This window comes from Mya arenaria, chromosome 16, assembly GCF_026914265.1.
Source record: "Mya arenaria isolate MELC-2E11 chromosome 16, ASM2691426v1".
In the NCBI taxonomy this organism is placed as follows: domain Eukaryota; kingdom Metazoa; phylum Mollusca; class Bivalvia; order Myida; family Myidae; genus Mya; species Mya arenaria.
In genome coordinates, this window is record NC_069137.1 from 24,270,707 (window position 1) to 24,291,020 (window position 20,314).

Below are 20,314 nucleotides of genomic sequence, written 5' to 3' on the forward strand. Positions count from 1 at the left end.
GTTTAATGGCTAAAAGCGTAGCGAACGCTTTAAGGAAAATATTATTTCGGGAGTTTTCCAAATAATTGAGGCCTGTCATATCGTTATTGACCGGCATTAATTGAAGGCATTAAGGCTTAAATCAGCTGATTCTGTGACGAAATAAAAGCATGTAAAAACTGTCAATCTGTTAGAGTGCACCTTTGAATACCCAAATATGATATATTTAAACTACACCTGCTTTGATGTGTTATTGATCTTGGCCTTAAAATGCTTATGTGAAAAAAACTCAATCTTAGGGTATGTATTTAGGAAACCTTTAGCAATATGTGATTAATACATATAACTCTGAAACAGAGACAGTGCATGGTAACAATCTACATATTTTACATACAGATGTTCCAGCATCAGTTACGGCCATTTCTTTGAACGTGACACGAAATTCAACATGATTTCTTTGTGACTTAAGCACATGGTTAAGAATTTAAAAATGTGTTCTGATTTTTGATATACGTTTTTTTGTAGAAAATATTGCTGTTGCTTGTTAACCTTTTTATTTACATATTTTTCTAGAAAGCTGAGACGGGTCATGCTTTACAACGAAAGGTGTAAACTTATATTTGCAATATCCTTACGTTAATGCCTTTTCAACACACCAATAAACAATGACCTCATGCGAAATTGTCTATTTCTAATAATGTTATTTCATGTTTCACTTTTTTGTGTATATGTGTACTTGTTTGTGTTTACATTTTTCACAGTTTACCATATTTTAAGAATTAGAATAGTGTTTTCATTAGGTTGTATTTGTTTTATCTTCGCAATAAAAAATATGCATTGATATGCTGTTGTTTGTTTTGTATTTCCACTTCTATTGTAGCACCCTCACACCAATTCCCTTCAGATACAATGTCGTTCAATTGTATATTTACAAAGTCAAAACAACCACGTCCGATGAAACAAAGTTTATTGTTAGCAATTATTTATTTCTAAATTGTCAATTATTTTGTTCTATTATACGAGAGCAAGCTGACTCTCAGATCTTAACCAGGTAAACTTTCAGATTCCTAACCAGAAGCAGACTGCCTAAACTCGGTCCATAGACCTGAAGATTTAGACCCAATTACATTCTTTCACATTTTAACTACTTTGCTACTTTTAACTATTATAACCCACACTCCTAACCAGGAAGAGACCCAGACCCAGACTCCGACTCTAAACTAACCTACACCTTACAAGCTGCCGGTAACGGTAATGAAGCTCCAATGAAAATACACGCTATGGCCTTTTAGTAGTTATAGATAGGAATGATGACCTAAACAGAGATGAATAAATATTGGCCAGGGTCATTGTGTTACACTATCTCTAATTTATCCCGATAATGGTGTGACGATTACAATAAATTGGAAGGTTTGATTGGTCAGTTTGTAATGATCGTTTACTTGTTCCTCATTTGCATAACCTCTATTAAGTAGTAATTAAATATAAACTATTGATTATAAGACTATGATATTTACTGCATACATTATTTGTGGAATATAATTATGCAAGTACTGATCTTATGGCATGCAATATGTTGCTGGCGTAGATAAGATAGCATTTAAGAAGGTCTGTGAGACAAACCTTCATCGACAATTATTATTCATCGGTTATTTGTTCAATTAAGCAACATACTATGATGAAAATACATTTGAAAACGTAAGCCGTTTGAAAATTATTAAAATGTTCTATATTGATAACAATTACTTTATGAAATACGAGTGATGTCAGCTGTATACTAGTGTTAATTGTTTTTTGGTTTGAACTGGAATGTTGTATTGTACTAGAGTAGATTAATTCCAAACACCTCGTTCAGTCATTTTCCATCGAAAACAGCCTTGGATGTAAATGGACGGTTTATATATCATACATTTTTTACATGAAACTACGCTGAAAGCAGATCGCGTAGTAATTCCAATGCAGCAGTAAAACAGTTTGAATTTACTCTAGGGAGTCCTAATTGTTTACGCACTACGTGCACTGCTTTGGCAATCGTTTGTATACAAAATTCACGGCAAACGACTAAAATCAATAAATACAGTCTAAACCCGTTGGCTCGAACTCGCTTGGGTTGATCACTCGTTAGCTTTAAGTGGATTTAAAGGATCGATATTTTTGTACTCAATGTAAGCATTTCCGCTTGGCTCGAATTTCTCGAAACTCGAGGTATTTTGCCGTTCCCTGGAAGTTCGAGCCAACGGGGTTCGACTGTACTGTTATTTAATATTTTATGAACTATTTGTACTGATATACCCGCGTACGATTCAGTAGGGAAATATATCTCGAACAGGTCACTGGCAACCGATTTTTGAAGCATAAAGTACCTGATGGCAATTAATCAGGATGTTTGGTCCTAGCATTTCAGCAACAAATGTTCCACTTGCCTATTTTTAAGAAGTGTTGCGTATACGTATGATACATCGGACGTCATAGATCGTCATGATTGGAAATGGTCATAAGATCCCTATGTTCTACCGATTAATATTATTTTAACGCAATGAGAGGCTTAATACTTAATGTTGATTGTTGGAAAAGTTTCAAATTTGAAACAGAAAGTTAAAAATTAAAAAAAGTAAGTCGACATGTTCAGAAAACGTTATATGATGTTTGCAGTGAAATATTGATTTAACCCAAATGCAAACATATTACGGAGCCAAAACAAAGATAAATATTCAAATCCAACTATTTCGCTATATCTCTAATTACAAGAGTCTGAGAGCTAAAGTTTACTTCTTGACAGTCGTAGATTCAACAGATTGAGAATATACGTTTAAAAACATTTTGAAAAGGCCACTGTGTTTTACTGACTAACTGGTAGATTTATTGATTCCATCACAAAAGGATGGTTTGAAAACTCAACCGCGTCAATTTATCTTACATAATTGTAATTCATTCATTGTCCAATACATCAACGTAATAAGACATATTTTGTTATTCATTTATTGTCCGACACGGGAATTCTTTCCCTCGTTTTCGAAATGAAATTACTGTATAAATAGCATAGGTTCATTTTCTTTCAACAGCTAGGGTATTGTGCGAGTGCTCCAAGCAAACATATTCTGGAAATTTGATATGAAGACAATTAGGATAGAAACTTGTTTCCTAGATGGTGTTATCTATCAAATTTGGAATGATGTCAACATTGTGGTAAAACTATGTACTAACCGTGACGTAATATATTTCTTTGTGGGAATACCAGGCTCCCGCCACATTACATATAACATTGTGGCAATACTAGGTTCACGCGACATTATATCTTACATTGTGGCAATATTAGGTCCACGCGAAACTATATCTTATATTTTGGCAATACTTAATACACGCGACATTATATCTTACATTGTGGCAATACTAGGTTCACGCGACAATGTATCTAACATTGTGGCAATACTCGGTTCAATCGACATTAAATCTTACATTGTGGCAATACGAGGTTAAATCGACATAATAGCGTATACCTGCCGTCCACTAGGCCTCCGAAGGGTTCCCGAAAGCAGAATTTGCAAAATCGGGATGATTCGGCATGTCTTCGCAATGTCCTGGAACCCTTCCGTTTCCTTTCTTTACAATTCTGGAAATCTTCGGGCCAAATCGGAATCGAAAAAACTTCGGCGTCCAAATTTTAAAAGTTGTAAACTTTGGACGCCGAAGGTTTTATTCAAGACGGCTTCGGGACCATCGGGAACCATTCCCGACGTTCGTGAACCCATCGCTATTAACTCGGCAACTTCGGAAAGCCTTCTTCGAGGCTTCGTTATCTTTTAGCCATACATTGCTTCACTTCAGAATCATTAAAGATCTGGATGTCTGTCATGATGCCCATGGCCCCAGGTCACACCAGATATCTTTTAGTTTGCATCGACTAACGCCAGAAGGACTATGATAAAGAAGCCCTTGTAATTGTGATACAAACTTCCCGAACCCGGTTGCTTCTTGATTTCCACATGTTTGCCACCGAGGGCACCAAGAGTATGAGGCCCGTTCACGCCAGGCCTCTGGAGTATTGGGAATGGCCACCCTAATACTCCTGAAGCAGAGCAGTGTATACACACTTCTGGGACGAAATGGTATACATAATCCGCAGAAACACGTAAGTAATATGCCAAGGAAGCGTACGTGTCCCCAGATGCCATGTACCTCAGCTTATTGCAAGCGTTATGCCAGCAGGAAGAACATTACGGAACCTGGTGTCCTTTTTCTGAATGCGAGGCGTTAGACGCTTCAGTATGTGGTCAAACATTGTCGGCGTGATCCTGAAATACTGTTTGAAGGATCTTCATCTCGCATCAATGTATTGTACTGTCCATACTGAAACATCCTGTCCTCTGTGAGCAATGGGCGGACCCACCATCGATGACGTCTTCTTCTTCTCTGTCTCAAAAACAATGCCAAGGCAAGCATGGCATCCATTTCAGCTTGGATTTGAAACTGAAGTACAAGGTGAAGGCCTCATGCCCCATGGTGTCCCACTAGCAACTGATAACAAAATAGTAGATCGGCATCGTTTATATACCCCGACTTTCAACTCCACAACATTTCAGCATTCTATCGCCAACGATTCGGCAACTCTTCGGCATGATCTGCAATGTTACCGCAACCATTCCGCACGATTGGGAAACATTCGGGAGCCGATTTCGGAACTGTCGGTATTCTTCTGCGTCGCACTCGGCTACTTCGGATAGGTTTTGGGGTTTATACTGCAACCCTTTGTATGCCGCTCCGTGAATGCATGCGAATACATGCCGTACGGGCCCGATTACAAAGCTCCGCCCACTTATTAATATACTATTATGATCCCGAAAGGTTGCCGATACTAGCAAAATTTTATCGATAAACCTTCTGCAAAGCATCGGGTCTGTAATGAACGGCAGCTTTTACATTGTGGCAATACTAGGTTCATGCGACATTATATCTTACCCTTTGGCAACACTAGGTTCACGCGAAATTATATCTTACATTGTGGCAATAGTGTGTTTACATGATTTTAAAAGGTTAACCAAGGCCATCTTTCAATTATACAAACATAATGTTTCTGGTGGTGTCATTCAAAACTGCAATCCATGCAAATAAATATACTGGTTCATCAAAATAGCTTGACATAGACATGATATAGATTTAAATATCTAAAATTTCATGTAAATACTTAAAAGATCTTTGTCTTGTGCCACAAATATGCTAGCGTGTTTAAAATGGCGCGTGTTTATAAAAACAAGTGTAATTAATATACTTTTAACCCCAATTTTAGGCATGTAATTTAAAGAGAAATTGACACATGAAACTACATGAAACATAATACGTGTTCCAGCCGTATGGCCATTGTTGTAATATTAATCAAAACATGAGTTCCGTGTTGAAACTGTCGATGTCTGCGTCTTGCTTCCTGTTTTAAATCAACTAAATAGGAAATTTGGCGGCTGAACCTCCGTAAAACGGATTTTATTAGTGTATCGTCACAGCGTATAAGGGATTAATTGAGATAAATGACTCATATTCAAGCGGTATATTAAAATAATCTTGGTGTCATCGTTTCGTTAGTTTAACATAGTATAGTGTATTTAACGTAACAATTATAACCAGCCCACTCACAGTTGACGACAAAATAAAGCAACTATTTTACTATGGGTGGCATTTATACAACAATGAAAATCAGTTCATTGACCGTTATCGATTAAAGTTTACTTAATAGTTCGAGTATATGTATTGACGACATTAGTTAAAGGTTTGAATTATAATATTTGTTTTGACTTCTCATTCCAAATGACATGTTTTCTAAAACATAAAAATAAACTGATCAAATACAGGTTTTGATTTTGTTTTCAAGCATTTTACCTGGAAATCATTTTTATACGTGTATGTGAAAGTGATAGCTGGAGGCCAACAGCCAAAACCATAACACTTTGTTAAGTTGTCTACTGGTTATCCTTTGATCCTTTGGCTAGTTAACTCATTAGAAATATAGACCACTCAATAAATATTTTGGATAGCTTTAAACATCATTATTATCCGCTTTTATACAAATCGTTAGTGTACCTTTGTATGAAAACCTGCAATAAATATGATTAAACAAAAGGAGTTCTCCAAACTAGTGTCTCTCGTAAATGTTACTCTACCCTCTCTTACATGCCATTTGTCTGATTACTGAATTTGTAATTTAGCTTCCATGTTATTATTAAACTTATTAATTTATGAAATTCCACAGACGTGGTTGTTTAAGCACATTCCTTTTACCGAAATAACAGCAACAGTTTATTTTCCCAGGTAAGATATTTTGAACCACAAGAATTCCCAAAATATGTACGTAAAGAATTTAATCTGAAAAATATATCGGATCTTTTTAAATAAAATTCCGTGTGCTATTTTTATTTCATGGATGTCTGCGATATTTATTATTGCAAAAGGAATACGTCAATGCCAATGTTAATGTCTAAGTTTGCAAAATATTTCAAGATTTTAACCCTGACATAATCAAGTCTATATTAGTATAATTGCTTGATATAGATCGGCAGACAGATGCCGTTGTCTTACTGCGCTCATACCAGTGCATGCGCTAACTAGGGAGGGATAATTCATTCCCCTTTCATTAATTCCTATTCACGCGTCTGAGACTGACGGTCTTAGTGAGAACATATCACTTATTGCCCAGAATATCGGTGCCAAATACGTTTTATCGCGGATGGTAATGGTGCGAAAAAAGCAATTTACTTTTCAGAAAGTCAGTCTTTTCACTAAATGTAATATAGAAAGTAGACACTGGAAACTAGGAGGTGGTAGCACTATGAACATTCATGTTACAACTTGGATGATTACAAAAACTATTTTCCTGAAATACTATTATATAGCAAAGAAATATCGCAGTAAAAAAAACAGAAAAATTAGGTATTCATATTGTAATTTTGTTTATGTTTTTCGGATTAAAATTCTCGTAAACTTTAGAAAAAAACAACATTTCATGCCCTGTTAAACAATCAGTATTTTTTGGTATTTTGATTGAGGACAACATAAATATAGTAAACTTTACCATGGCGGAAAACTTGGAATATTTTTCATAATTAATGTCGTAATCATACAAATGTTTCTCAATTATATGATTTAGAGGGGAAAGCAAATCAATTGGTTTGATAGTTTGTAATAACTAGTTTTTATTTATTTCGATTTTCAATAGTTTAATATGTTGCATTTATTGTACTTGATAGGCCTCCGTATTGTTTGAGATTTATCTTTTAGTGCTTAAGAAAATGACTGCTTGGCAAACTGTACTTTACAGGGTAACTCAAATGTCCAACGGTTGGTTTATTGATCGTACAGCTGCTGTCATACGTTATCGATCGAACACCTGTACGTGGCACACAGTTTGTAACCCAGGATTCACCGCGTACGCCGGTTACTTGTGCCTCCTGTTCAGATTAAAACATAGGAACAGATAACGAGATACCTGCACTTTACCCTTCAATATTTAAGCCTCACAAAAACAATGTTTTAACAATCTGTTTCACAATCGTTATAAAAACAATTTGGTTAAACTAAACTAATAAATATCCAACAATGTCAACCACACTGAATCAAACAATGTCTGAGCTCATTACGTCCGAACGCAATTATTTTGCAATACACGAATATATTCCTGTAATTGGATGGGACGAAGGACGCTTAATGACTATCAAAGCTCCTGAGGCCATAATTCTGACTGACATTTGTATTTCTGGAAGTTGAGTTATATTGTTCTGAACTAGGGTCATTCAAGTTAAAATGCAATGAAAATGGTTTTCAATGTATTTGGCGTTTACCCTGTGCCATAAAACGGTTTTTATGGTGTGTTTTTTTTTTTGGCTACTGAGCTTGTTTCCGTAGTTTTTCATATAATGATACATTTAAACAACAGACATTTCTTAGACTGCCTACGCAAATTAAACCAAATATAGTGTATCATTAAACAGTTGGTATCATAATGACTTTGTTTAAATTTTGTACTTTCAAAATATGTCTCTTTATTTTCATCCAATATAGAACCCTATCTACTTAAAGATATAATGTTTTCTTTATTTGCTTGTTCGACAAACGAGTGGTCGTTAGCGACCAAACTAACATATAGGCGGTCCGTTATGATGCAAACCTCAACCAACATTATTTAAATTATTTAAATTAGTAATTAAATCATTTTTAAACGTTCCCAAATTCGGTTCTTGTCACGGTCTATTGGAGACGGAGAAATTGATAATACAATAGGGTTATTAGTCCTGCATTTTGATCCGGGAGATTGTATTCGACTCGAGTGCAGATTCAGATTTCACGAGGCGCTAGCCGAGTGAAATTAAAATCTGCAAAACTCCACGAGAGTCGCATACGACATTCCGGATCAAAACTCAGTACTAATAACCCTTTTATAATATACATTACTGTTACGATCACTAAAAAAGCCACATGTTTTCATAATAAATGTCATTTTAACGACGCACTATTTTGTTTTATGACGTCATTTTAACATCACGCAACGATACTTGTTATGACGTGACGTCAAAAGAGTGGAATTCGGCCGTATTGCACTGGAGTGGAATACGGACTACCGTATTTTGCGATATGCATTGCGTGTGGATTTATGATGGGTATTTAATGCATACATGTATGTTCCGAATCGGTGGTGTACCTATAACTTACATGATTGTCAAAAATATATCATGAACTACAAACACATATTAAGAGGCCTTAAGTTTAACCAATATGATATATAAAGTTACAAGTGCCATCAAGTCTGTCGCGTTATGAGGAATATAGAAATCTGTTTAAATATTGCAGTAGACTCTAAATACACTGCATTATAATATTTCAACTTGTGTTTTTTTACCTTTTGTCGGAATCTTCATTGTAGGTGCTACGTCTTATAGTTTTTATTAGGTGTTTGCATAAAACAAACGTGAATATTATCTTCATAAAATGCAATTATCTCAGGTGATAACCCTGCCGGAACCGTCACTCTGTAGAAGCGCAAATATAAACAGTCTGAATGCAAACAAACTTATCTTTACTTTATTATGCAATTGATCGAAAAACGGCACCTTTTTCTTAGTACGTTTCCATCTGACCCTAATGAAACAAAATGGACAGATAAGATGTCATTTTCCATAAAACCTTCTACTCCTATGTGCGCATTAAATTCTGTATATGTTCAAGCAAGTAGTCTTAAATCTTAGCTGATAAAAGGTTGTCTTCCTTTTTATTGTTAAACTTGTTTTCATACCAGTATTTTAGTTTGATGGCAAGTAGATGAGCTTCGCTTGCTTCGAAAGAATCAAGGAATGGTACTATGGCTTGTAATATTTGTGCTCATGTTAAGAACATATTTATTTATAATGTAAAGAAGTTATTGAGAAATGTCTAAAACTAATATATCTTGGCCCGATTGCTTTGGAGTAACTTCACGATGTGTTACTCCGTGGTGAGAACACAAATGGCTTTGGCCAAGCCACAATGCAAATTGCGTTGGTCCGACTTTTAAAAAAAAGTATGTATTGAATAGATGGTATACGAGATAAGTAAAAAAGAATAGTGGTGGTTGTGTAAACAAACTAGAGAGTATGTTAAGTTCACAAGTATATTAGAACCATCTCATTACGCCTATTTCAAGCGTCCCTTAAATATGGCTACTCATGTTCATACAGTCCGTGTCTTACATGGTTAACAGCTACTGCAAGCAACACGGTAGATTGATCTCACCAGAATTTCCATATATCTAACAGAGGATGTCGGGAATGCAAGATCATGAACACTGGATCAGGATTAAAGAAGGTACAGTTATGGTGATGATTCTTGACAATATGTTACCAGTTGTTTAAATGAAGATAGCAGTCGGGTAAATTCATCGAGGTCTAACATTTCCAGAAGCAGGGATATGTTATCCTTACATGTAGATAAATGGTGTTATAATGAAAACAATAATGTACCTTACCTGATAGGGAATAAACTTTTTATTACTTGGTGTCCTGTTCTTTCTACATGAGTCTATACATAACCGTTGAATAAATTATTACCAACTTACATAATATGAACAAACTTCCCTTCTGTCAAATGCTGTCAATTCCGGTCACCTACAGGTCAGTGCGGGATCGAAAAAAACACCAACAATAACAAATTGTTGTGAAACAATCAAAATATTTCAAATATATATTTTATCTATATGCTTCGTAAGTGAAATTCAGCTGTAATTTGATAAACAATTTCTGCATTCATTTTTAAACATGCATGTGCTTTATGGGAGAAACGGTGTAACTACTTAATGAACTGTTTTCTTACAAAAAAATGTGCACATGGGAAAATGAAATATGTCTATACGGCACTGCACTCGCTGATTTCACAAAAAACAACATATTTGATTTATCAGATAAAATCATACTTACCTTTTAACCATATCTCAGCTCATTGTCTTTAGATCACAATACTCAGACTCTTATTAACCCGATTTTTAAACTTGCAAAGTAGGTTTTATCTAATATCTTTTTACAATATGTGTAAATTACTGTAAAAATATATTATTGCTATTCAAAAGCAATTTTGCAACTATTACGATTTGCAGTTTTTGGTCTAAAGTCTCAAAACTGACCCAAGATGTTAGTGAGTATTGACCATTTGAAGTATGGGCTTTGCAAGGCCTGTGTCATCCAAAATGGCCGCCAAAATTCAAGATGGCCACCGTTACCTATGAAGGCAATAGCCACATCCATAGATATTTCTTTAACTTATTTCTTTCTGAAAATTATATTAACTTGTCAATGTTCCTTATTTTCTAACGGAAAAAGGCATGACTCGACTGTCATTAAAGCCAGAGTTATGGGCTTTAAACTCTGACTCAAGATATTAGTGAGTATGGAAGTATCTATGTCTACACAAATAGAAAACTATAATAAATTACGTCATTTGTACTTTAAAAACTAATCGGATCGTGTCTAAATGTAAGGCGTAGTTTAAAGACTTATTGCTAAAGTTATTTAAAAATGGGAAACCCTCATAGAATAAAGTTTTGGCTCGTTAAAATGTTGTTATATCAACATCTGCAAATAATTGTTGATCACGAAATATGGCAGCTGGTTTTATGATTATAAATACATTGTAATACACGCTTAAGGTAATTCACCCACACATTATTTATACAAACCTGACGAAGCCAGTTAATTCCGTTATCCGTCTTATTATGTCTATTCATATTTACCCCGTATAATTATATGTTGATATTTACAGTGTATTGAATGCTGATTACTTATATATGCACAGTAAACATACAGTGTCCAGGTCCCTTCTGACGAATGTGATTCTCTAGCCGTTCAAACCCTTATTGTTATTTCTTGAACAGGGTTGGAAGTGCGATGAACTCGTTTAAAACAATAACAAAGAGATAGTGATTCAGCTGGCATCAACATTTCACAAAACAATAATTGACGGCGTTAAAAACTAACTTACTAATGGCTTAAAACTAATCATCACAAATTAGCCGTGAACGTCTAATTAATGTCTAGCACAACAACATAAAGGTGTGTGTGTTAACATTGAAACATTTTGTTTGTTGGATTCTCATCACTTGCTTCGGAAATATCAAACATTGCTTGTAAAACAGATAAGGACATAAACTAGTTTTAAAGACTCAGATTAAAGGACAATTTAAAAAGTTACACAAAACAATTACTATTTATCCGAGATAAGACGTTAGAAAATATTTTAACACTAACTACTGCTGGTCCTATTTTAATTTGACGAAACAAATATGATTGTTCGTATCTGCGTTACATTTTTGTGCCTCTCTTGTGTGAGCTGTGGTATTGTGGAGCCAAGGTGTACGAGATTTGAATACGATGAACGACTACTAGAAAAGGCTATTCGAATGGAAATACGACTGGAAGAACTTGCAAAGACTGTTGAAAACCTACAGACTGAAAACAAAAATCTCAAAGAGTCCTTGAACGAACTCGACTCTATAAAGACTGAATTAAAAGTGACAAACACAACTTTACATCGACTGGAAGAGACTGTTGACATCAACTCTGCCTCGACTCTCGCTCTTCAAGACGGCTTGGAGAGAACGAGAACCGCCTTAAATGCATCTACCGCGGCACTATTTTATCTACGTCTCAGTTGAATTCCATTGTTGGGTGCACTCCTTGTTATGTTGTATTTTTTGTTGTCATTTTAAGTGCCAAAAGCGAAATGTTTTAAAGTTATACTGTTTAACTAAATATTGCATTGAACTCGAGTGACAGTTGATTTTTTTCCCGTTATTACACTTTTAACTTTATTGGTGATGGTGGTGCAAACCTTTTTATCAGTTTTAGAGATATAATTCTGATACATGTACATCTCAAAACCATGATGGGTCGTAGTTCTTTGATGATTTGTTTGCGACCTCTAATATGGTTACACATTTGCGGCTTTTTTAAAATTACGTTTTGCGGTTTCCACAACTTTAAAAAAAATTGCAGTTTGTGGTTTCAAGGGGCACAATATAGGTTGATGCAATAATGCAATTCCATGTTGAACTGAATCAATTTAATGATACAAGGCATTTGATTTTGGTACAGATAAAAATATATGCCTTTATTCATATGTTTTAATTATTGTCTACGTGGCCTCAAAGTACACAGTTAAGATAGCGCCAGTTATGGCCATTAGTTATCTATATTTAAATCAACTGCATCTTGTTTCGATCATTTATGTAAAATGAGTCAAACTCGATAAGGCATTATTTAAAAAATAAAAATTGCAACAAAACTTATTGTGCACCTTTAATACTCCAAATATGTCAAAATGATTACAAAGTTACTACATACGCAGTTCACCCTAATGTTTGGAATTAATTTTCTAGAAATTCTTCTAAAATATTGTTTATCACCTGTTAAACATAAAGATATATTTATATCTTATTTTAGTATGGTAACAGTTAGTATGCGATAAGGGTTCTCCAAATGTTCTCTGAGTTTTCTCCGAGTGTTCTCCGAGTATTCTCCGAGTGTTCTCCGAGTGTTCTCCGAGTGTTCTCCGATCGCTCTCCGAGTGTTCTCCGAGTATTCTCCGAGTGTTCTCCGAGTGCTTTCCGAGTGTTCTCCGAGAATTCTCCGAGTATTCTTCGAGTGTTTTCCGAGTGTTTTCCGAGTGTTCTCCGAGGATTTAAGGCACAATATAAGTTATAAAGTATCTTAAATAATTTAAGCAATATTTTGGCGTTTTTTTCTGGGGCATGTATGGCCACGAAGCCGTATTATTATTATTATTTTCTTCTTTCTTGTAGTTGTTATTTTAATGACGAAAGTAAAATTGTGTTAATTGATATTGAAGAAATGAACATAATTATGAGATAGTTTTCTAGTCACATTTGCAGTTTCACTCTGATATTTGAACGTATTACAACCATGATGGAATGTAGTTCTTTGCGGGGTTTTTCGCGACTATCGACTACTTTGTCACAGGGTTACAATTACGGTTTAACATTTTGAGCTTTGTTGAAGGATCTTACTGCTCCATAACGTGCCATTACGTGTGATTTTCACAATTGTTAAACTATTGCAGTTGTGAATTGTGGAAGGCGATTAATATAATTTTATGATTAAGGTACAGATAAAAAAATATATAAAGCTTTGTACATGTTTTCAATCTACGTGGCTACACATTCTGTTTTGATAAGATAAACGCCAAAATATCGCTATTTTATGTGTACCTTAAATATATGCATGTTTTGACCATTTAAGTAAAACATGTTAAGCACGATAAGGCTCAACCTATATTGTGCGCCTTTAATACTCCAACCATTTAAATATGTCAACATGACTGCAAAGTAACTACACACCTTTAGTAGTGTACCCTTTTGTTTGGAATTGATGTTCTAGAAATACTACTTTAACAAGTATGTTGCTTTTTTCAGATCCCCGCTCCGCCTTTTTAGCCATTCTTTCAGACGATATAAAGGCGACAACAGAAGGACAGACGATACTATTTGACGATGTTGTCACCAACATTGGATCAGCATACAACGGCAAAACAGGCACGTTTACCGCCCCAATAGAAGGCCTGTATCTGATCTCTGTCAAGATCACAGGCTATTTTAAATCTACAGCTAGCAGTGGGTCAACCAATCAATACGAACTGAAAAAGAACGACAATTTGTATCTACGACTTAATGTGAACGTGAACGCAAACACGCATTGGTATGATTCGTCCAGTGTCGTTACCGTCATGGTGCTTGGAAAAGGCGACCGTGTTAATGTTGAGAGTGTATACTCGGAGAAATATGTCGAAGGCAGCGAAAGGAACACGTTCTTCTCCGGATTTCTTATTGAGTGACAAGTGTTGTGCATACTTCTTGCTGATATATATTCATCTGGAAGACTATATGCATTAAATGTTTTGCAACTAAATAACAAGAATTTATTGTCTTCTTGAATTGCTTTGTTGAAACATGTATTGTTGCTCGGCATGTATACATATGTAATGTGTATTTACTTTCGTTGATATGGCCTTGTCAGTAACAAACCTTGAAACAAGAATACATAACGTTATATATTACCTGACTTTGCCTTCATTCAAGTTCGCACACTCATTACTAGTTTTTCCGTTATGATTACGTTTTGAATACGGTCTTCGCGTGCAGTCTTAAATAAGAGTTCTTTTTCTCTCAAGAGCCTGTGCGCGTTAGGCTTTTATAAAATATAGTTAAATCCCCGTCTGAAAGGACGCTGTTCTTTTCGCATTCGTAACCGGTGTAAACAGTAATTGTTTTGTATAATAGTATATAGCATGCTTTGATATCATGGTTTTTCATTTTTGGACAGGTGATACCAACTGTTCTACCTTGAAATGAGCATTAAAACAACGCTCTCACAGATTGACCGTTTTGATTTTGTTTGATGTTTAGTCCTAGAATGAACCAAGTGTTGTGCAAACCAGTGATATAAGACTGCCGACAAAGGATCAGATCTTAGGTTTTTTCATATTAACGTTCGAATATTATTGTATTATGGCTAAAAGCGTTACTACCAAACAGTTCAGATCTGTTAAATCGTGAGTTACCTTATATGACTTAACTGAAGGCATTATGGCCAAAGTCATTTGATTCTGAGACAAAATATTAATATAAAAATGTAAACATGTCAATCTGAGAGAGTGCAGCTTTGAAATACATAAAAACGGTATATTTAAACTGTCTCTGTTTCTAATGTACTATTGATCTCAGCCTTAATTTGCCTATGTGTCAGGATTTATTATCGATATTAAACTGGGCTAGAGCGAGCAGCTGCATTTTCATTTACGATAGGTTGGTGGTATTTTCCAGGGAAATGTTTTTGAAGTTTTAATTCACTTACATTATTTCGTTTTTAGACGCATTAATACTTATCAGGAGCGTAGCTAGACAGAAACTGACTTGCAGGCCCGGTTTATTTGAGGGTTGCCCTGTCCCTAAAATTTGTTTAATGCCAATGTGCTAAGGTGCGTTGTAAAGTGTTTTGTTTAAATCAAGAAAAGAAAAACTATTCATAGTTTTCAATGCATTTTTTCACTTTTTAGAAGTACCCTTTTTCTGAAAATCATGTGCATGTCCGAGCCTATATCGCCAGTATAAGTACTTCTGCGTGCATTGTTCTAACTGAAGTACGATGTTGGCATTGTTTATTCATTTTGGTAGCTGCCAATACACAGAGGATGTCAGTCTTGAACTGAAGATGACAAGTGTATTACTTAAAGACAATCGAGAAGATTTCGAGCATTACATAAGAAATAGACTGTATGCAATGATAAATTAAAAAAAAAAACCCAGGTGATTGGAAAGTCAATATATTTGAATCTTTGGACTAATTCTTGTTTCTTTTTGTCAAAATATGACGACGTTGTCTATCGATTCAGAAAGCAGGCAAAACTAGTGAAGAGATATCGGAAATAGGGGAGGTCAATGTGATTATTATATTAAGAATGTGTTTTATCACATTTAGAAAAAGGCCGTAAATTTATAATAAAATAAAATAATTATAAAAGTAAAAACATTATTTTTCTTCACATATATAGTATTAGTAAAGCGGCTTCTTAATCAAAATTATTGCACCACTTATTAAAGTCTCAGACCGCAATGGAATTACCTTCTTTTATATAGAAACCGTTGGTTGTGATCGTTCAGAATGTTTTCTAGCTTTAAAGCTGCACTCACACACATTGAACATTTTGACAACTTTTTTTATTTATTTTTTTTGTCTTGAAATAAGCCAATATTTGCGGAAACCAATTATATAAGACCCCCGACAAAAAATTAGATCGCAGATTTTAATATTTAAGTTCAAAAATTGATGTTTCATGCATTTTTCTTAAACCGTTAGTAACTCTTTATGCCATAACTATCATTGGCTTGCAGACACCCACGCAATAATTTGCTCTCTCCAAGACAAAAAAGTTGTAAAAATGGTAAATCTGTGAGAATGCAGCATTAACAAGTATATCTTGAACATATAACAGAGCTTGCTATAGTTTTACTCTTTTGTTAATAAATGCTTGTTTATTCTAGTATTGATGGCAATTCCTGTCAAAACTTAATGTTAAAGTATTGATTGAGGAAACATTAAGCAATATAGGACGAATAAAATAACAGAGGATCAGTAGCAAGGAAATGTTATAATGTATCTTATAGGGCATTTACAGGGATAGGGAAACAAAGTTTTCGCACCCTCAGTAACGGCACTTCCCCAAATTATGACATGGAATTCAAAATGATAACGTTGGCACATAGTCACACATTAAGAAATTCAAATAAAATGTTTTGATTCTGAGAGTTATTTTGAAAATAGTGGAAAGCTTATACGAACCTTGCTTGAAAACGAAACCTAAGAAATAATATTTAAACGCAATCTCTCTCCGTCAATACCTTTTACAGCACATTGATAGACAGTGACCGAATGCGCATGCGCAATTGTCTATTATCAATGTGAGAATACATCACTTGCGAGTGTTTACTTATTGCACAATTTACAATATTTTAAGTATTAGAATAATGTTTTTATCTGGTTTTTATTTCCACTCCTATCTCTAATTTATCTCGATTATGGTGTGAAGATTTTTAATACATTTAAAGGTTTGACTAGTCAGTTTGTAATGATAACAGTCATTAAGTCGCAAATAACTATACACTTTTCAAAAGATTGATTTGTTAGTTTTTAATGTTCGTTATAACACTATTTTATTCATTTACGTATGCTCAATTGAATCGAAATTAAATATGTACTACGGATTTGCGGATGATGTTTACCATGTACAGTGTTTTTGGAACAAAACTATTTACGAAATGATCTGCAACATGTTGCCGGCGTGGACAAGATCGCATTCAAGAAAATGTGTGGTACAATTATATGTTTAAACTAAGCTACCAATCATACATTCGTGTTTCCCTTTTTTTAACGCCAAAGAACCATTGCGGTTATTGTTTAAGTTAGTAGCATGGAAAAACATGTGGAAACGTAAACCTTTTTTAAGTGGTAAAATGTTCTATATTGATAACAAATACATAATTAAATACAAGTGATGTCAGCTGTATACTAGGAATAATAGGTCTGCGTTTTGATCCGGGATGTTGTAATGGAGTAGAGTGAATTGTAGCAGATTCAGACTTTACGAGAAGACAACCCCAGCCCACGCGACGTGAAACCAAAACCTGCTACAATCCATGAATGTTAAATGCGAAATTTCAGATCATAACGCATTTTTAAGAACCCTTTTATTGTATACACTTCTGGCTTAATTAGCATAACGAACACGTTATTTCATGATAAATTACGTGTAAATGATGCGTTTAAGGGTGGGGTGTAAAACGGCCGTGCAGCATCTGATTGGAATAAGAACTACTGTATTGTTCAATACAGATACAAATGTACAGATACGTATACAATAAATACACACGTGTTATGTTGATCTACGGTTGTTAAAACTTTACTTTACATACATTCTAGAAGGTGTCCATCTGATTACGCCCGTGAGATTAGTATCCTGTCCTGGTCATTTTTCGTATTTGCGGTTACCGTCTTTCAATTCGGTCGAAACATTTTAAAAAGTCTTATATTTCGTTTTTCTCTAACTATATTGCGTTTAAGGGCGGTGTGTAAAATGGCCGTATTGCATCTGATTGAAATACAAACTACCGTATTTTACAATATTTATGATGCGTATACAATAAATATCTATGTATGTATGTTGTTCTACGGTTATTATAAAAAAAAAACTTTACTACGGTTATCAGTAAAACTTTACTATAAATCCATAATGAAAGGAGTCCATCTGATTTAGCCCATGAGATTAGTTTCGTTTCCTTGTCATTTTTTTGTATTGGTGGTTGCAGTCTTTCAATTCGCCCTCTACATTGAAGATGTCTAGTATTTCGTTTTTCTCAAAGTATATTTCATATTTCATGGCTCGAATTCCAGTGAACTCTTGTTTCACTGATTGTTCAAGTTAAGTCATTACAAAGTTATGGAATACCCTCCCATCTGACATCAGAGACTGTAACACTTTGCAAAGTTTTAGGAAGGCTCTGAAAACTCACTATTTTATACAGTATTATGGACGATAAGGATCTTATTATTATAGTTCCGAATGCATAGATCTATCCACGATTTTATTGCTTGTTGTTACTTTATATTTAAATTTTATTGGTTTTCACCAACTCTGAAATTATTATTTTATTATTTTAAAGTTATTTCAAACATTTAATATTATATTAATTTTGTACACATGTGCTATGCATAAACTCTTTGTTTAATTGACTAGCGTTAATATTGTTATAAGCATTTTAGTTTGTCTATTGTTTTATATTACATTGTAAAGCAATTTTGAACATATTTTATGTATGAAAAGATTGCTATAGAAATATGGTATATAATAATAATAATAATAATAATAATAATAATAATAATAATAATAATAATAATTTTAATAATAATAATAATAATAATAATAATAATAATAATAATAATAATAATAATTATAATAATAATTATTACATTATTTATCGGTATAGCTTTTGATACGTGTGCTATTCGTTTGTGATGGTTTAATTTGTGTAAGTGCTGTTTATACTTTTGTGTCTCTTGGTCATTGTCCATTGGGCCGTTGCTTTGTGCCTGTAAACATGGATTACTTTTAATTATTCAAACTGGGCGTTCCCAGTAGTTTGCATTGAATTTTTGTTGTATAGCTTGTCCAATTGATAAGTGAAAGTGTACTCACATCGTGAATAATACTGAGCCTGATAATAATCTGATTGAGGTATTTTCATATTATTTATGTTTCAGTAGGGGATTAGATCTCGGACAGGTGGCGATCACGGACAATAGAGAGTGTGTTTTGTAAAGAAAAGCAATTAAACGAACGCATCAACAGAAGAACCTTATGAATATTTATCAGGATGTTACGACTTATCAATTGAGCCGATATTTTTGTAGTATTTTTTATCAGAATTGTTGTGTATATGCAACAAATATGGTACCTCAGACGTCATGGACCGCCAGGATAGGACTTGGTTATAAAAGCCATATGTTCATCTGATCAATACTTTTTTAATGCAATGGGAGAATCAATACTTAATATTTATTGTTAAAAATAATCTAATTTGAAACAGAAAAATAAAATTTAAAAACCTATGCAGCCATGTTTAGAAAACGTCATAGAATGTCTACAGTCAAATTATGATTAAACCCAAATGCAAACATATTTCGGAGCCACACAAAACAAAGATAATATTCAAATTAAGCTAGTTCGTTATATCTCTAATTACAAGAGTCTAAGAGCTGAAGTTGACTTCTTTGAAAATCGAAATATTCAACCGATCAAGAATATATCTTTAAATAAAATCATCAAAATTATCAAAAGGTCACCATGCTTTACCCTCCGTTATTGACTCCATTACAAGATGGTTTGAACAATCCACTGCGTCAATTTATATGGACATGTTTTGTATTTCATTCAGTGTCATATTTTGGAGCATTACAAAACAAAGATATACATTTTATTCCAGCTATTTTATATGTTTTTAATTATAACAGTCTAACATCTGAAGTTTACTTCTTGACACACGTAAATTCAGATCAAGAATATATCTTTAATAAAATCATCAAAAGGTGACCATGATTTACTTTCTACCTGGTAGATTTATTGAATCCATCACAAAATGATGATTTGAACAATCCACCTGGACATGTTATATTATTCATTCATTGTCCAATACTTAAACATAATCAGACATGTTTCGTTTATTGTCCAATATGGTAATTTCTTTCCCTCGTTTTCAAAATTTTAT

The 20,314-nt window shown here is 34.1% G+C and overlaps 1 protein-coding gene across 1 annotated transcript; it reads left to right on the forward strand.

The window, feature by feature from the left end:
* The first annotated feature begins 12,959 nt into the window (after nucleotides 1–12,959).
* Nucleotides 12,960–14,331, forward strand: LOC128221511 (complement C1q-like protein 4). The gene is made up of 2 exons (XM_052930117.1): nucleotides 12,960–13,113; nucleotides 13,913–14,331. The coding sequence occupies exons 1-2, from the start codon at nucleotides 12,960–12,962 to the stop codon at nucleotides 14,329–14,331; spliced, it is 573 nt and encodes a 190-aa protein (XP_052786077.1).
* Nucleotides 14,332–20,314: the final 5,983 nt, after the last annotated feature.